Source organism: Caretta caretta, chromosome 2 (assembly GCF_965140235.1).
Source record: "Caretta caretta isolate rCarCar2 chromosome 2, rCarCar1.hap1, whole genome shotgun sequence".
Classification (NCBI taxonomy): Eukaryota; Metazoa; Chordata; order Testudines; family Cheloniidae; genus Caretta; species Caretta caretta.
In genome coordinates this window covers 188,260,859-188,281,124 of record NC_134207.1, presented here as the reverse complement: position 1 = coordinate 188,281,124, position 20,266 = coordinate 188,260,859, and the positions used below count along the sequence as shown (strand labels likewise).

At 38.0% G+C, this 20,266-nt stretch overlaps 1 protein-coding gene across 8 annotated transcripts in view; it reads right to left on the bottom strand.

Moving 5' to 3' along the window:
- ULK4 (unc-51 like kinase 4) overlaps positions 1–20,266 on the bottom strand; it is a 386,015-nt gene that overhangs the window by 326,575 nt on the left and 39,174 nt on the right. For all 8 annotated transcript variants that reach the window (XR_012667172.1, XR_012667171.1, XR_012667173.1 and 5 more), the window contains 4 exons: positions 18,855–18,915; positions 12,243–12,424; positions 10,808–10,854; positions 9,078–9,156 (listed from right to left, as the gene is read on the bottom strand). Coding sequence is in view for 5 of the 8 variants with exons in the window: in XM_048838838.2 (XP_048694795.2) it covers positions 9,078–9,156; positions 10,808–10,854; positions 12,243–12,424; positions 18,855–18,915 (369 nt within the window). In the remaining 3 variants the exon portion in view is untranslated. The remainder of the gene's footprint in view (positions 1–9,077; positions 9,157–10,807; positions 10,855–12,242; positions 12,425–18,854; positions 18,916–20,266) is intronic.

The following is a 20,266-nucleotide window of genomic DNA, read 5'->3' as shown; positions in this document are numbered from 1 at the left end:
ATTAATGCAATGGACCTAACAAAAAAATATGCATATCATCACCCTGACCACTTTGCTTGTGTTTTTTATCCTACTTCCCTGCCCTTAATTTATTTTTTAATTATATATGTTTTGGGGGCAGTGATTGTCTCTTACTATGTATTTTGTACAATGCCTAGCACAATGGGGCCCCAATCAAAGATGAAACCTTGTGCATTATCATAATACAAACAACAAATAAATAATGGGAACTATTAGGTGACATCTCCATATTTTGGAATCTATTTTCCCTGTGATATGTACAGCTCCCATTAACACTGATCATAGTTAGAATCTTCAGGAATGCAAAGCTCCCTTGGGCTTCCATGGAAGTTTTACACTTGTAAGAACTACTGTAGCAGGCCACAAACAAGCAAATCAGCATAAAGAATGGGGAACAATCCCCTTTAAATGTAAAAACCTATCTTATTACCACAGAATCTAAATTAAAGAGCATATTTAAACTTCTACAACTTTATTTAAAATGTAGAAGTTGACAATAAAACATAATCAGAAGTTTATTTTGCATCAGAGACTTAAGACTTGTTTAAATAGGGTTTAAAAGCATCGAAAATTATTGTACAATATCACTATAGTAATTTGAGGTTTTGTGGTTTAAAAAAAAACAAAAAAACAAAAAAACCACATCTGCTCTTGAGTTTGATTAAGAGGTAATCAGCTTGAAGTGATGCACCCAGCATTATATATGATGCATTTTGCCACAGATAAGACGGTAAAGCTACTCAGCTTACAAGAGTTCAATGTAGAATTTTAAAGCAGAGAATATAGACCTTAACAGAATTTGATTTTGTGTGAGGCACCTAATTATGTTTCTGTACAGATGTTAAGTGACATGCAATATATTTAATAGCTATTTATTAATTGAAAATGAAAATGCTATATTGTAATCATTTAATTAAGAGGCAACATCTATAATCTTAAAACACACACCCACAAAAAATTAGTGTCTGTCAACTCTTTCTCCAAATAGCGCTACAACCTCAGAATTATTTGCAACAATTACTGATATTAAAATTCTAAATGTAAATGTAGAATTACTCATGTCACACCTAAATCCACATGCACACATGGATTTTATACAAGTAGTTGTATTTACCTGACATGTGAAAGACATGGGGTGAAAGTAAAGTCCTGGCCCTACTGAAGTTAATGGCAAAACTACAATTGACTTTAATAGATCCAGGATTTCACCCATGATGTTCGGTAGTCCTAACAAAAATGCAAGAGAAGCCAAATTTAAATGGTATTTCTGTTTCAGGGTGCAGTTCTCATTATTTGAATTTGGTGTATCTTCCAATTGTGACTTTTATTTCCATGGTCTTTCACAGACATGTTTTTTTCTAACAAAAAATTAATATCAAGGTTTCATAAGAACTTCAAAAATCACATTATGCTTTAAATAGAAACCTCACAATTGGTGCACTAAAAATAGTATAAAGGGTGGCAGAGATATGAGCTAGTTAGAACCAATAAAAATCTGTGATTACAGAAAAAATTATAGGCTGAAAATTGTTCTACAAGGCATCAGGTAAGATACCAAATACACTTCTATCATTATAAGCAATTAGGTGGGATCTTTTTTAAAGTGTTCTTTGATGTGAGATGTGCTATTTCCATGCATAAGCAATTCAAATATGGCCGTTTTACATCTGAATTGCACTTCATCATCACTTCACTTATGTAAAAAAAAAAAAAAAAAAAACAACATTCTTTTATTTCTGTAATCCACAGTTAAATATTTTTGAGTCCTACATTTTCTCTACAAACAAGTTTACTCTGAAGTAGACAAAAGAAAATAATCAAGTATATCATATTAAAAGTAAATATAAGCTTACCTAGCAGCGTACCAGAAGTTCAGTAAACAGGAGGTTTAGGATTAGAGGCTAGGTGCAGGCCAATAAGAAGCCAATAGTGATAATGCATTAGGTTTTATTTTGACTACACTTTTATCCCAAACAAATTAAAATATGCAATTAATCAAAGGAAATTGGTAGGAAGTATGATTTCACATTATAAATATTAGCAAGGCAGATGAATCAAAACAAAAAACTTAAGAGAACATAGAACTTGTCATACCGAATCAGACTCACGATCCATCTAATCCACTTTCTTATTTCTCTGAGAATGGCCAGTACCGGATGCTTCAGAGAATGGTGCAAGAAACTCTACATTAGGCAAATGTGGGATAATGAGCCCCCCCCTTTAAAGGTCTCCTCCAAATTTTTAATACTTAGTGATTGGCTTAACATCTGAAACATAAGGTTTTATAACCCTTCAGAAATGCTATGCTAGCATTAACTATTATAACTCTGGATCAGTGTTACTCAGACTGCGGTTCACAAGCCGCATGTGGCTCTTTAATGTGTCTCCTGCAGCTCTTTGGAGCACATGATATTAAAACACTGTGTGATTTAATTATTAACCAATATAAGTTATTAACCAATCGAGATGCTTTTACTATGTTATTAACAAATTGTAGTTGAAAAAATAATAATACTTGAGTCAGTCATTTTGCTGTGAGATGGATATAGATACAGACAGATATAAACTAAATATTTTCCCTGTCATACTGTTTAAATATGAATACATAGTACTATAGTAAATGAAACAAATTAAGACTAGGGCTGTCAAGCAATTAAAAAAATTAATTGTGATTAATCGTGCTATTGATCATGTACACTTGGTATTCTGTGTTGTAATTGAAATTGATATATTTGAAAATGTAGAAAATCCTCCAAAATATTTAATAAATTTCAATTAGTTAACATGTGATTAATCGTGATTAATTTTTTTTTAATTGAGATTAATTTTTTTGAGTTAATCTCGTGAGTTAAGTGTGATTAATTGACAGCTCCAATTCAAACTACTATGGCTCTTTCGATCACACTGATCACTAATTTGGCTCCTGAATCACTGATGTCTAAGTATCACTGCTCTGGATATTCTCGTTATCCAGGTAAACCCCTAACCCTCTTTGAACCTTGCTAAATTTCTGGTTTCAATGACATCATGTAGCAATGAGTTTCACAATCTAATTTCACATGGGGTGAATAAGTAGTTCCTTGCTTCCGTTTAGAATATATCTTTTTAATTTCATCGAATGTCCCGTTGTTTTTGTGCTATGAGACAGGGAAAACAGAAATTCCAATCTACCTCCTGTATCTCTCTCACCCCCCCCCTTCTGTCTCTTTTCTAAAGTAAAACAATCCCTTTATTTTCAATCTCTCTTCATATGAGAAGTTTTCCATATTCCTAATCAGTCTCATTGCTCTTCTCTGAGTACCCTCTAATTCTTCAATATCCTTTTTAACATGGGATGGTGAATACTGCACACAGTATTCCAGATGAGGCCATGCCATTGATTTATATAATAGCATTATATCTTTTTCTATATTATTCTCCATCCAGTTCCTTACACATACTAACATTGTTTTTTTGACCACAGCTACATATTTTGCTGAGGCTTTTCACTGAGTGTCTAAAATGATGTCCAGATCCCTTTCCTGAGTTTATACAACAATGTAAACACCTATAAAAGTTCACTAAAGCATTTATTAGAAAGGAAAGGGGAATACAATGTCAGACAAATAGATACCAGAAAGTTTTAAATTTGACAAGTCATATCCAAAACCAAAAATAAAGTACTGTTCGCACTCAAAGTATGGAATTCTCAATCATACGTACCTCATCGTACGTGATGTCTTTCTTTTCTTAGAAGAGCTACATTACTACCTGAGCTAATAAGAAAGACCTTGGCATTGCAGGAATCTAAGAACACACTTTTTTTATTATTATTATTATTAATTAAGCTTAATTTTGCTCAGAAAGCACCATACAAGTTTGAAATATTAAAAGATAAAATTGTAGTTTGCAAGCCAAGAATACTCTTTGATCTTAAGTACCACTGAAGATATCACATCTGATGAAGTGAGCTGTAGCTCACGAAAGCTTATGCTCAAATACATTTGTTAGTCTCTAAGGTGCCACAAGTACTCCTTTTCTTTTTACTGAAGACATCAGGGAATAAACACACTTCTGTAGTCTAAAGGAAGAAATTCCAAGCCCTGCACCTGGTTTGACCAGCTGGGCAGATGCCTGGGAGTGGGTAAAAAGATATTACATACACACAGCCCTACAGAGTGGTTGTGGAATTGCTACGTGGAAATAGCTTTGGCCAAAGAGCTTTTGTTACCCATCTTCATGAAGGAGGAGGGAAAGAACAAGAGGATACTTGCTGTGGTTATCCATGCCCTATCCCCTGATTGCTGTGCACAGGGAGTTCACTCTGAGTGAGGCATGCAACCTCCGCTCCTCCTCCAGATCATATTCCTAATTTTCCCTGTTGTATGACAAAGTCAAGGTCAAAATTACATTTACGATGGAGGCAGAAGATGGTTTCACAACAGAGGATTTAACAGAAATACAAGTTATGTTCAGAATGTTGAATGAAGGATCAAATACACAGAATATAGTCTTTTACAGATACCACTTCATCCTTGAGAAATTCATGTATTCTGTCACTGAAATAGAGGATCCTAACTATATAGTTCTTCTTCACCCACAAATTAATGGTGTCGCACAAAATAATATACAAGAAACCACTAAATCATCACCCTCATAAAAAGACACCAACTTATTTGGGACTCTGGCAAGGGACCATACTAGACAACACCAGCCATGCCATTTTAATGGAGAAGATGTATCATTTTGCTGATTGACAGAAATGCAATGAATGTAATGTGCTCCCTAGCAACAGTTCTAATTAAGTAAGTGTGCCTTTTATGAAGGTTTCACAGTAGCAGCCCTGTTAGTCTGTATCCACAAAAAGAAAAGGAGTACTTCGAGACTAACAAATTTATTTGAGCATAAGCTTTCGTGAGCTACAGCTCACTTCATCGGATGCTTATAATCAATGTGTTAGTCAAATAAATGTGTTAGTCGCTAAGGTGCCACAAGTACTCCTTTCCTTTTATGAAGGTGAATTCAGCTTTGACCATGTAATTAATCAAACAAAATTATAAAAATGTACCTAAAGCTCCATTCAGTAGTATAACTTTCTGAGCACAGTAGCTAAATAATTTTCAAGTTCTCCATTGCACTTGTTAGGCTTTGCCTTAGCACTTTTTAGAGCCCCATTTGTTTGGATTGATGGAACTGTATGTGCAGAAACAAGAGTATATAGATTTCCAGTTTATTTACTCTTGGAAAGACTTTTTCTGGACCAATCCATGAGTCACTGTCAGAGGAGACTCATTCTGGGTAGGAGAATTTTGGCCTTTTGATTGATATGTCTGCCTGCCATTTATCCAAGGCCAGTTAATAAGAAAACTCCATTATTCCAGATTGTTGGAGATGTATTGCAGAAACTAATTTTACAGGTAGGAAATTCATTTTTCTGAGACACTTGGTTAGTAAAGTGAAATCCCCTCTATTAGCACAAACCCCAGTGGAAACAATAATATTAAGTGGCTATCCTGATTGTGCTGCAAAGATAGGTTTCAGAATGGTAGCTGTGTTAGTCTGTATCAGCAAAAACAATGAGGAGTCCTTATGGCACCTTAGAGACTAACAAATTTATTTGGGCATAAGCTTTCGTGGGCTAGAACCCACTTCATCAGATGCATGGAGTGGAAAATACAAGAGCAGGTATAAATGCATGAAAAGGTGGGAGTGTGACCTCACACCTGGTAAGGCAACTTCCATCTTTTCAAAATTAACCAAAAGAAGTGCAGTGATTTCAGGGACAAGAACATCTACTTGTTCTGAATATGAATATTTGATAGCATTCAAATATTAGCATATATCAGCACACTAAAGACATAAGTGCAATATATAGTTCCATAGTAAACCTCTGCCTAGTCTGTTTTCAATTTAAGATTCAAATTGAATGAGAACCTATTTTTTCTTATATTTCTTTTTTGTGTTTGAGTGACCTCTGGTGGAGGTCTGTACAGCAAAAACAAAATTGTTCTCTGCAGGTCGCCTTGAATACTAAACTTTGCAAGCTTTTATCAAAAGGTACTGAACTCCTCAAACAAGAAGCAGAGGGACTTTGTGCACATAGAAATTTAGAAGGGTTGATTTTTTTTTCTCTCAACATGTGCATGAGTGTAACGCTGGGAAATGTGCCAGACTGAAGTCCTCTATTCACTGAACAACACACATGAGCAGTTAAAGATTGAAAATACTATCCCACCCAGGGGAATCTACCTTATCCTGAAGAGACTATTTCTAACGGTAAGGAGATAGATTAAGTCTCTATGCCCATTCAGGGCTTGATCTTGCTCCTATTCAAACCAATGAAAAAGCCCATGTTGACTTTAACCACGTGGATTCAAGCCCTTAAGACCCTGGCCTCTCAGCTAAGATGGTCAAAACAAGTACTAACCAGGGCCACCAGTGTTAGGTTTTGTGATGTGGATAATCATTCTCTAGGAACTGGACTGAGACCAGTCACTTCACATTAGGTGTAGTTTAGATCCCCCAAGATGTTCTGACTGGCTGCAGCCTGTTGTGACACCCCAGCATGCAACTTGCTTCATCAGGACAGCTATCTCAGAGTTCTAACTGAAGCATTAACTGGCTCATAAGGAGACAAGTAAGGGGCATTATTTTTTTAATACAATTCAGAGTACAATTTTGAAAGGGATTATTTTTAATATCTCAAAGGCATAGAATCATCAAACATCTCAAAACTGTGCCTTACACTTTTGAAAACATCACAACCCCAGCATGAGTTTGTGGTTACAGGGTCAACCACAGAGCCGTGCTAGTACGTGCACTCAGCTCACATGGTATCAGTGCAGGAGCTAGCCAATGTCAGTTTGAGGAAAATAAACCAAAAAGTCACAGTATTAAAAAATATATTTTAAAAAGTTACTGGTATTTATGTTCTTTGAAGTCAGACTGTCCAGCTCTGACACTGCTGTGATGACTCAATAGGCACCAATTAGAGCTCTGCAGGTCTAAAGATCTCTGACAGCTCCCTCCTACTCTTCCTCTCCTGAGCCAACCATACTTTGGAAAGTCAACCAGTTCTTTGTACAGTTTAAAATTATTTTAAAATGTATATATTTACAGATTACTTTGAAGACATCAAAATGTTTGCATTGGATTCTGCTAGGATGGTCTCACAATATGTTTATTAAAGCTGAACAATACTTTTAATCTATGGGTGATTGAAAATAAAATTCTTCTTTGGGAAAAAACTTATTTAGAATAATTATCATTAGGGCTAGAGTAGCAAACATATATACAAGCTGGAGATGAATGTTCATGAAAGACATTTTCCCAGCTAGTCTACCAGAAATATTAAAAATAATCTGATCCACATACCAGATGGCTCTGGAAATGACAATAGCTCTTCAGTTTGAACATGCCCCAGTTCAGTAGTTTGTCCGGGGTCCAATCGCTTAATGGTTGCTGTGTGGAATTCTCAAATCTATGGGCTTTTTGAGTTTATATGGAAGATCACCAGAATGGGACACAGTCTGGGCAAAAAGCAGTATTAGCTCAGTGCAACAACTGCTCAATTTCTTCGTTTAAACTCACTTAATGGAAGTATGCTTCATGAGTGTTTGTTATTCCACACTTTCCATGGGATAACATATCTGCTATACTAATTTGATGGGAAATGGCTGGCCAATATTTAATAATATTCTACTGGATGTAAAGATTTCCTAGGCAAATACCTGAAAACAAAAACTGTATGTGTATCTTGGAACTATCCTTTAATGTCTCGCTTCATTAAAATAATAACAGGAAACATTGCCACATCTGAGAGAAAGAAGTTAAAGGTGACACTGACATTGCAACCTGGAATTCAGGTAGGATGCAGCTGGTAACAGTGTAAGCTTCTGAAGTAATCTAAAGTCTTTCCCCTATTTCTGATGTGTGATTTTAAAATATATTGCCAGGAATTGTGGAATAAGATTCCAGATTATCCAGTAGAATTCTCATCTTTCTCAGAAGATGAACACACGTCACAAAATGCTATATCAAGATAATTATTATAATTATAGATAATAATGAAATGATTATGCACAATGTTCTGTATGGTGCATCCAGAAGAAGGCACCTGGAATAAAAAAAATAAACTATGAAAACTGTAGTGCTACATATGTAGTTAGCTATTGATTAACCAACGACTGCGTGTGCCTAAAGTACTAAAACTCTCTCCTGAAGCCAGATCCGTATACAGAGGATGTGTATTTGTGTTAGGAGAAATTTTAGCAGCTGTGCTGTTCATGTGCTGATGTCCACTGAATATAGGAGCTATGCATGAAAATCTCTTCAGTTGTTAATTTCACTGTTTTGTAGAAATCTCATCAACCTTAAACACTTTAGATAAACATGAATGATTGGCTGCCACCAAGTTCAGGAGTTTTGTGTACATGTGCCATATGCAAATAGTAAAATTAAAATGAAATGTATGTGTTGGACCAGTCTTCTGATTAAGTCATGTCAGCTAACCATCAGTATGTGAAAATTTATAAAAGATTCAAGTGGTATGGAATAAAAACATTTGTTTGTTCTCCGTACTAAATAATTTTCCCCTGCAATATTATGTTCTAGAATGGGTGGTGGAATGTCAAACTGAGTCCCATTCCTACATCCTTTTTCCAGAATTTAGTTATCAAATTTATTTTGCTTTCTTTAAAACAATAGTAATAATAATTACCTTTGAGGATAACTGACTATACAGAAATCCATCATATATTTTTACATTATTCCAAAATTCAGTAAAGAAGTGTTGTGATAGCCTAGCAACAAATACCTGCAAAACTGAGTTTCTGAAAAAGGCTGTAAATATTGCAGTTCTGCCAAAATATATTTGGAACAACCACAAGAATAGCATAAATATATTACAACATGGATGTATACGTTTAGCTGATAGGATGCACTGTATGCCCGTTTTCACATTTGGGGGGAAATAAAGCAGAGTTCAACAAAAGCTGTGAAAATTTCTGAGTTTGCGAATAAAAATATCAATAGTCTTCTGAATTTTTGGCAACTTAAATAATCAAAAGGTAACTTACTTCAGTAACAGGTACATTTTCTTTAAGTTCAGTTGTATGCAATGCTAGTAAAGCAATCACCCTGGCTATTTTGGCACGTCTGTGAATTAAATACATTTGTTAGCTTCGTGAAAAAAATTAAAATTTGAAAAAGAAAAAAAAAGATCAGACAAGTTCAAGATCCTACTTATTTATAACGGTGTATTGTACACAGCGAGTACAACAGAGGTGGGCAAACTGCGGTCCATGGGACTATCCTGCCTGGCCCCTGCCCTGCTGTCTTACCTCCCCCGCAGCCCCCAGCTCGCCGTGTTGCCAGCGCTCTGGGTGGCAGGGCTGTGAGCTCCTGCCAGGCAGCGTGTCGGCATGGCTGGCTCCAGCTCTGAGTAGCATTGTAAGGGGGCGGGGAGGTTGGCTAAGGGGTAAGAGTCCCGGGGGGGCAGTCGGATAGGCGTGGGAGTCCTGGGTGGCCTGTCAAGGGACGGGGGGGTTGGATAGGGGGTGGGGTCAGAAGACAAGGAGCAGGGCAGTGGTTGGATGGTTTGGAGGTTCAGAGGGTGGCAGTCAGAGGGCAGGAAGTGGGAGGGGGCAGATAGGGGGCGGGGACTGTTTGGGGAGGCATAGCTTTCCCTACCCGGCCCTCCATACAGTTTTGGAACCCCGATGTGGCCCTCAGGCCAAAACGTTTGCCCACCCCTGGTGTACAATATGTGTATTGTACACAAAGTGTATAGTGCTAAGTGTATGCAGTTTTGAAGCATAATTTTACATTAACAAAAGCCCAGAATTTTTTCTTAGATACGTTATCCATTGCCCTTTAAAATGGCATTTTATTTCAGTAGCTCAATTGATTATGACTTCGGCAATTACCTGTGCAAAATGTCATGATTCTCCCCTGCGTACAATAAAGTGTACGTTACTATGAATATTACCTAAATTATTCATTAATCACACTCATCTACATTTGTTTAAAATACAGAAAAGCCATCATAAATCATTTTTAATCTTTGACTCCAGTTGTCAAAATAGATTCCAATGCCAGAAATGAAGTGCATGTCAGAAAATTAACTCTAGATAAGAGAGTTAAAACTACCATTTTAAAAATAAGGAATTTAAAAAAATCAAGCTTTCTATAAAATAACCAGCAGAGGGCATTATTCCATTATAATTTTTGACAGGATTGCTTCAAAGAAACTCTCTGTTATTATGGATATTATACTTACTTAGAGCAGGGGTTGGTTTGTTTGGGGATTTTTAATACACTACATCATAAACTACATTATAGAATTTGTAGATGTAATTCCAGATCCTTTATTTTTTCTACTCAGTTTTGCATATTATTGTTGAGAGATTTATTCAGGAATATAAATTTTAACAGCACATCCAATTTGCAAAAGAAATTGGAAAAGATGTTAAGTTATTCTTCCTTTATATAAATATCATTAATTAAATCTAATGAGGCATCTCTTAGAATACATTTATTATTTATAAAATAAGTAAAATCACCAACCGAAAGTTGAAATTGGTAGTGGCTAAAATGTAACAGATCTTATTAGGCTTGAGGTACTAAAGAAATTCAAATCAGAACACATACAGTTATATTATGTGATGTCTGTGGTCATTCCTCTTTCAAGGTAAACCACAGCAGAATTGACATGGCATAAACAAATGCTTAAAGTATGCCCTATAAAATATTCAGCAACAATCAGCATTTGAATAAATTCATTTGTAATAAGTTGTTTGTTACTTACATATCCCAATTTGGAGCTGCCCGCAACTGTTGTATTAACAACGGGAACTAGAATAAGGAATAGATAAATATACATTTTTATTTCTCAAAAAATTCCCTATTCATGTATGAGTATATAGATCTACGTCTTATGAAAATACATATTAAGATTTTTTTTAAATGTCTATTTTGTACTCTGACTACAAAAGACCTTGGGTGCCGTTCAAAATCCATTGACTCAAAAGGATGAATTGACAGTTTGGAAAAAATCTTCAAAGTTTATGTTCCTAACGTTTAAAAAAAAAAAAGTGAGAAATTTTTTGAAGCTTTGCTTAAAAATATATTCACCAGATAAAAATAAATATATACTAGAAAAATTGTGATCTGCCAACACACACAAAGGTAAACAGACAAGTGGTAAGAATTTGAAATGGCTATTCATCTGAACTAAACAAACCAAACAACCAGCTTACAAATTCTACGTTACTCTGCAATACAATTGTTTTGGCTAATATCAAGTCTAGTATCAACTGAGTATTCAACACACCATCTGTCAGGACTGTTTCCAGCCCTCACACAGACTCTATGATCTAATATGTGTCTGTCCCCAACTGTTATGATCTTATTTAGTCTAATGCATGTGTGGGAAAACTCTGCCCTTATTACTCCACTATAATTGCAATGACTTTATTGAGGGCAGAATTTGACTTCAATGGAGTTAGTGGCACACATGTAAATAAGGGGAAATTAGGCCATGAATGTTTACCTTCAGTCAAAGAAAATAAACTAAAGAAAAAAAAACTCAAAATTCAAAGCTGTAAACTTATTTAAAAAGGCAGTTTGTTATAATAATTCTGAGAGTGTGTAGATCACTTCCATAGTTAAAATACAGAGAAGGGAAGTGCAAGCTTTTGCTATTTTTGCATACCTATGACTGAAAAATGAATTAGGCCACCACCCAGAGACCAGCAAAACTGATTTCCACATGCAGTTTGTTTCCTTAATGGTTGTATATGCTTTAGAAAACATGTTTACCATCTATAAAGGTATGGTCAAGGAGGATTGTCTAACATTTTGATATGCACATTTTTTTCCAAAAGCAGTTTTCTGTGTTACAGCTTTTATAAATAACAATTTATAGCATCTTAAACATTTCAAGGTGCTATTAATGCTGGAGACAGTTTAAATAATTATTTAATTAACTCTATTAATGTAGCGAATTATAACCAACAAATTCATCTGGAGTCTAAGAGACAGACAATGCTCCATAACTTCTTTTCAAGAAACCTAATTGGTACATTTCATTGCTTTGTCCTTAATTGGCTGTACTGCATGTGTTTTTATACCAACAGGTTCTTAAAATAGAAGTAAAGGGCACCAGTGCTAAAGGCAGCTGACTTTTGCTGCAATGGCTGGTATGTGAACCATGCTGACTCTCCGGGAACTTTACTACTTACCAGCTGTGAGCTGATTAACCTGGTTGCTACTTCCTTGTGGCCAGCCACAGTGCACAGATAGCACAGCAAATTCAATTTAGCTCGTGTTGCCCCTGTGTTCTTCTCAGTGGAGTCAACCAATGAGCACACTTGTTGCAAAAAATCATTCCAGTCCATTTCTTTCAGAGATAATAGCTTCTCAACTGTACACAAAAAATGTCAGCAGCTGTTTAAAGATTACGAATGGACATCTTTGATTTTACTTTTAAATACTAAAATATAGTTATGTCCACATGAACCAAAGTAATTTTAAAACTTTTGGATACAATCACAACTTTGCCTTAATGTCATCGTAAATATCAAAGAATTTAATTTTATTAGAATACAATTATGAGAATTATCAAAAAGACCAAGAGAAAAAAGGGGATATAATACATAACAGATCTATACAAAACTATTTTCAAAGAGCAAAATCCATTAGGTTCTTATTTACAGTTTTCATTTGGTCCTTGCTTAAGTAAACCCACACTGCCTTCCCATGGATTATAGGAAGTGATACTGTCCTCATTCATTCTTTAATTTTTAATCAGATTTCATCAATGGGAGTTTGCCAGAACAACAATAAAGCAAAAATTAAGTAAAAAAATCTGAGGAATTTGCTCAGAATCACAACTTATTTGAAGCATGTGTGCAGGTATGCATGTGCTTAAACAGTTGTAGCATCAGGGCCTAAGTGACTTGAACAAGAGAGTCAGATCGCAGCTGGGATTAGAATTAATTTCATGACTCCCAATCCATTACTCACAACATGTCTACAAGGAAAGCCATGAAAATTCTTTCATTCCATAGAGCTAAGCAATCCTGTCCATTCCTTCTTGCATCCCTAAAAATATATTTATTTTTGTAAATGGTATCCAGACATTTTCATAGTGAATGTGTTGATTGTTCTTGGCAATATTTAAGGGGACTAATTCTCTTCTGTCTTACACCAATTTTACACTGGGATAACTCCACTGACTTCAAAGAAGGCACTCCTGATTTACACCAGCGTAAGCAGGAAGAGAATCAGACTTTGGGTATTTTAACCTTGATTCTCATCTTTGAAAAGGAAAAGTTTAGCCCTCAGTGTTGATATTCAGCACCAGGCTAAGCATCTTTTTACAAGATATTCTAACACTAGCCAAACAGTTGTTTGCCAGCAAAAATAAAAAACCTGCAAACTATGCTAGTTTTATAGCCTCAAACACAATCGTCCAGTTGTTAAATAAATTATATCCAGCTATTGTATAGCAAATGACACTGGAACCCATTTGTAATGCAGATCAAACTATTCAGCTCCATAGTGAACAGTTTCAAAGTTGGATGCTTAAAGGCAGATACCTCAATCTACATTCAGACACCTAAATAAGCAGCCTGGAATCCAAGAGCTGTTAAGAACCTTTAGTTCCCTTTGAAGAGACAACGAAAGTTGTGCGTGCTAAGCACCTCTGAACAGCAGATCACTTATTTACATTCATACTGTATTTTGGCAGGTAATATTTCCAACACACCTCTGAACAACATACTAATCCAGAGAGACCTTCCTACCAACACTACAAAAGGAAGGATTCTAGGTGGACTCCTCCTGAAGGTCGAAACAAGAGACTGGACTTCTACATAGAGTGATTCCGCCGACATGCACTGGCTGAAATTGTGGAAAAGCAGCATCACTTGCCCCACAACGTCAGCAGTGCAGAACACAATGCCATCCACAGCCTCAGAAACAACTCTGACATCATAATCAAAAAGGCTGATAAAGGAGGTGCTGTCGTCATCATGAATAGGTCGGAATATGAACAAGAGGCTGCTCGTCAGCTCTCCAACACCACTTTCTACAAGCCATTACCCTCTGATCCCACTGGGGGTTACCAAAAGAAACTACACCATTTGCTCAAGAAACTCCCTGAAAAAGCACAAGAACAAATCCGCACAGACATACCCCTGGAACAGTGACCTGGGGTATTCTATCTGCTACCCAAGATCCATAAACCTGGAAATCCTGGGCGCCCCATCATCTCAGGCATTGGCACCCTGACAGCAGGATTGTCTGGCTATGTAGACTCCCTCCTCAGGCCCTACACTACCAGCACTCCCTGCTATCTTCGAGACATCACTGACTTCCTGAGGAAACTACAATCCATCGGTGATCTTCCTGAAAACACCATCCTGGCCGCTATGGATGTAGAAGCCCTCTACACCAACATTCCACACAAAGATGGACTACAATCCATCAGGAACAGTATACCCGATAATGTCACGGCAAACCTGGTGGCTGAACTTTGTGACTTTGTCTTCACCCATAACTATTTCACATTTGGGGACAATGTATACCTTCAAATCAGCGGCACTGCTATGGGTACCTGCATGGCCCCACAGTATGCCAACATTTTTATGGCTGACTTAGAACGCTTCCTCAGCTCTCGTCCCCTAACGCCCCTACTCTACTTGCGCTATATTGATGACATCTTCATCATCTGGAGCCATGGAAAAGAAGCCCTTGAGGAATTCCACCATGATTTCAACAATTTCCATCCCACCATCAACCTCAGCCTGGACCAGACCACACAAGAGATCCACTTCCTGGACACTACGGTGCTAATAAGCGATGGTCACATAAACACCACCCTATACTGGAAACCTAATGACCACTATTCCTACCTACATGCCTCCAGCTTTCACCCAGATCACACCACACGATACATTGTCTATAGCCAAGCTCTACGACACAATCACATTTGCTCCAACCCCTCAGACAGAGACAAACACCTACAAGATCTCTATCAAGCATTCTTACAACTACAATACCCACCTGCTGAAGTGAAGAAACAGATTGATAGAGCCAGAAGAGTACCCAGAAGTCACTTACTACAGGACAGGCCCAACAAAGAAAATAACAGAACGCCACTAGCCATCACCTTCAGCCCCCAGCTGAAACCTCTCCAACGCATCATCAAGGATCTACAACCTATCCTGAAGGGTGACCCATCACTCTCACAAATCTTGGGAGACAGGCCAGTCCTTGCCTACAGACAGCCCTCCAACCTGAAACAACCAGCAACCACACACCACACAACAGAACCACTAACCCAGGAACCTATCCTTGCAACAAAGCCCGTTGCCAACTGCGTCCACATATCTATTCAGGGGACACCACCACAGGGCCTAATCACATCAGCCACACTATCGGAGGCTCGTTCACCTGCACATCTGCCAAATGTGATATATGCCATCATGTGCCAGCGATGCCCCTCTGCCATGTACATTGGTCAAACTGGACAGTCTCTACGTAAAAGAATAAATGGACACAAATCAGATGGCAAGAATTATAACATTCATAAACCAGTCGGAGAACACTTCAATCTCTCTGGTCACTCGATCTCTGACCTAAAAGTCACAATATTACAACAAAAAGACTTCAAAAACAGACTCCAACGAGACACTGCTGATTTGGAATTAATTTGCAAACTGGATACAATTAACTCAGGCTTGAATAGAGACTGTGTAATGACTCATCCACTCCCAAAGTAAAACTATTTCCCCCATGTTTATTCCCCCCCCCCGTTCCTCAGACATTCTTGTTTAACTGCTGGAAATGGCCCACCTTGATTCTCACTACAAAAGGTTTTCTTCCCCCCCCCCACTCCCTACCCCCACTCTCCTGCTGGTAATAGCTCATCTTAAGTGATTCACTCTCCTTACAGTGTGTATGATAACACCCATTTTTTCATATTCTGTGTGTATATAAATCTCCTCACTGTATTTTCCACTGAATGCATCTGATGAAGTGAGCTGTAGCTCACGAAAGCTTATGCTCAAATAAATTTGTTAGTCTCTAAGGTGCCACAAGTACTCCTTTTTCTTTTTGCGAATACAGATTAACACGGCTGCTACTCTGAAACCTGTCTACCTTTAATCACCCAAGTGTGAAAACTTTGAACTATGACTTTATCCTACAGAAAGTATTTGTTGCTGTTTGGGGCCAAGAGATACTATATTACAACAAAATCACTGCTCAATATATGGATCATACCAAACGGAACAGAATCTTACATTATTCCTCATTCCCTACTCCCACCATAAAGAGCTGAGAAGGAAAAATTTACGAGAGCGAGATGCCACCTGAATTCCAAAAGGAACATATTTTTGGCTGAAATTCATCTTCAAACATAATATATTTTAACAATACCTCCGTAAATAGACCAAAAGGAAGTATTCCAAAGGAACTAGTATTACTTTCCTGATAACAATCAGCCTTTTGTTTTTTTTATAAAAAACTTCACTTGATGCCAAAAACAAAACAAAACAAAAAAACCCACAACCCTCCCCCCCACAACCCCAAACCCCAACAATGCTGGGCATTAGGAGCATTTCACAATTATAGGTAGGACTTGTAGTGCCATCTTTTGTTATGGTTCAGCAACTCTTCCCATCATAAGACCCTTATTAGTTGCAAAGCTTTAAGCATTTGGGCTGAAATCTTCCATGCCAGGTATCTGCCTGGAAAATGTCTGCCAAAACAGTTCAACCCTTTCCAAGAATGTTTTGCCCATGTTAAGAAATTCTGGCAACCTTTTAAAAAGTGTAGTGCCTCCATGCTTTGGAGCAGGGACTTGAAATGGGTCAGGGATGTGACTTTTGCTGTCCATGAAAATCCATCCAAATATTATCAAATTAGAAACCTTTGAAAACTCTCAGTTTTCACATGCTCAGTAGAGGTTTCTTTAATTTTAGCAGCTAAAAATCTCCAAAGATTCCAACCTCACTGCACATGCTCTCGTCTCTCATAGCTTCTATTGCTCACCAGAATGCACATTCACCATCCCTGAAGAGCAAGTGAGCATTTGCCAGTCCAATAAAAACAGGAATGAAGCTGGACTTTCCCTGTAACTGCTACTCTGGGGCAGGGTGGGGACAAGCAGGGAGTGTCTCTCCTGTGCTCTCAGAGACCCTTCTTGCTGGCACCTTGGCAGCATGGAGGAGCAAGCTGCCTAATCTGATTTGAGTAAGGACAAGAGCTAGACTGAGGACAGGGGGAAAAGGATAGATTGAGACAAGGAGTCTAGTGAGACTGGAACTAGGGGGTGGGAAGAGAAACTGTTACTGGCAGCTCTCTAGGGGAAGAGGCTGGGACTAGCTGGTCAATGAAACAGACTGGGACCGGGGGGGCGGGGAACAAAGGCTCAGAACAGTTGAGCAAGGAGACACAGATGATGAGGGAAATGGGGGGAGGAACTGGGATTAAGTTGTTTGTGAGTGAGAGTGCTGATCAAAATGACAAGCCAGGAGATGGGGAGGACTGGGACTGGCTGAAAAACAGGACTGGGAGTAAGAAACAGAGCAGGGGGAAAACTGGATGAAGAGCCCAGAGGGGGAGACTGGGAGTTGGTGGGGGGCTGGAGGGAAGCATAAAATCAGGTCCAATGAAGAGTCAGGAGGGAAGAAACTGGGACTGAAAAGAATAGTATATGATTGTGTAATTATAGACTCTATTGCAATGCATATGCACAAGTGGACTGAATTAAAGTTGCACAGGTAACCTTAATTCTGTCATTTCATAAGTTTCAAGTGCTTGACTTTGGAACCCTAATAGTATTTTTAACATTTTTAACTTGGTTTTCATATGTAATTCATACTTAATTTTCCCTAACATCTGACTGCTTTCTGCGAATAAATTTGATGCAACTAGAGTAAAAAACCCTTGTATAGTGAATTTCTGTAGTTAAGTCACTGAATCATGCAGTTCACTGTAAAGGGATGAACTTTTTCGCCCTAGATTTAACAGCATAAAAAGACACGGAGCTGAGTCACATGTGATCAGGCTCTCATACACTCCAGCTGTCTGCTGGAAAATGTTGGGACTTTGATCAACACAGTTGAACACACTAACTCCCAAACCCTGGGAGAGTCCCATCCAAGATTTTCAAAAGGACAGGCTTCAAAGTCCTTATGGAGCCATCTAAATAAAGTGATCTGATTTTCAAAAGTCTAAGCAATTCCAAATGGAGAGAGTTATTCCACGAAAAACATACATATTGTATTCATTTATTTCCTAAAGGTTTTAAATAAAAAATTAATCAATGTCAGAAGCAACTAAAGTTGTCCATAGCTTTAGTATAATAACTGGATTTGAGTGCTTATTTTTTTGGTTTGCTATTTTCTAAATAGGGCCTAATAAGTCTTGCTTTCTTGTAGGCTGAGCTCTGCAACCCATGAATAATACATTCTCTTTGAAATCGGTATAAAACACAATAGAAAATGATCTCAAATTTTCTTTCAAACATTTAGCATTTAATATAACAAACTACATTGTAAAACAATTACCAATTCTTCCTTGAATATATGTATGAGATTCATTATCACCTAGACAAAAACAACAAGGAGTCCCGTGGCATGTTAAAGACTAACAGATATATTTGAACATAAGCTTTTGTGGGTAAAAATCTCACTTCTTCAGATGTACTGGGAAAGTTATGAATTGTAATCAACGGGAAACTATTCAGATGGAAAATTATGAAGAAAATGAAAACATGTTATGTAAGTATGTGCTATCATGTGAAGCACTTACACATTTTATCAACTTCATCAGGACTGTACCTGAATGTGCCGGTATATGTAACATTTTCAAGTCAAATCTAACTGGTGCTTGTTTCATTATCTGGAAAAAACAAAATAGAAAAAACAGTGATTTTTAAAAAGCATTTGTAAACGTCTTTAAAGTAGAGAAACATATAAACACAGACACAGATAGACAAAAATATATTTGGCACATGCACCCAATACAAGCCACTCCTACCATTATAATTTAAGTGTCAATGAGCCACAGGCCTAGAACCCAGGCCCACAAGGTTCATGAGAGCAGCCACGCTCCACAGCCCTCCACCTAGCAGCCTGCTATCAGTAGCTTACCTGAGACCCATGTAGCCCAGCCCCAGTGTGAGGCACCACCCTGGAGGTCCAACTGGCAGAGTCCCAAAGCAGCTGATTGCCTGCCCGCACCCCCCCCCCCACCGGAAGGCCATACCCAAGTGCTGTCAAACTGGGCCACCTTTCTCCAATTGATGTCAGCCATCTTTGATGACCTTCACCAAGCTCAAACAGGGCCAGGCTGCTCACAACTGGACAGCCCCCGCAACATCCATGGCCTACAGTGTTTATTAGGCTTCACAAACTTCTACCAGAGGTTCATTTAGAATTTTCCAAAAGACAAGCCAAGCCCTTTACTGCCATACTCCAGAAAAACATGCAGTTCCATTGGTCATCCAAGGCCCAGCACATATTCAAGCAGTCAAAGCTTGCCTTCACCACAGCTCCAGAACTGGCCCACCCAGGTGCAATGCAAGCTTTCGTTGTGGAAGCAGATGTCTTCAGTATGTCAATCAGGGCAGTCCTATCCCAAAGGCAAATATTGCACCACATCACCCACTACTTGAGGAAGCTCACCCATACTGAGAAAAACAACAAGATCTTTGACAAGAGCTCCTGGCAATTAAAATAACCTTTGAAGAGCAGCAACGCTACTTGGAAAGGGCCCACCATCAGGTCCAAGTGTTCACTGACCATAAGAACCAGAGTTCCTGCACATGGCCAAGTCCCTAAACCAACAACAGTTCCAGTGCCCTATTCTTCTCCTGGTTAAACTTTACCATGACCAACTGCCCAGAAACAGCAAGGCCAACACCTTGTCCCAAAGATATGGCTCTGACCCATGAGGTCCCAGTTTGGAATCCAAATTACAGTGTATGCATCTCACTGTTTCCATGTCCATATCGAATCAATTCATTGGGGAAAAAAAAAAAATCAGCCAAGTGTTTTCCTCAATAACCTCTCTTATTTATATTGGCCAAAACCAGAGTTCCCACTGAAGGCAGAAGCAGATTTTTAAAATTCACAGTTAACATTAGGCTTGATTAACTACCAGAGATTGTAGAAAACTCTGCTGAAGAAGTATCATGTCCTTTTATTCCCTGGTGTTTTACCTGAAAGTAATATTTACCTGGCAAACTGCT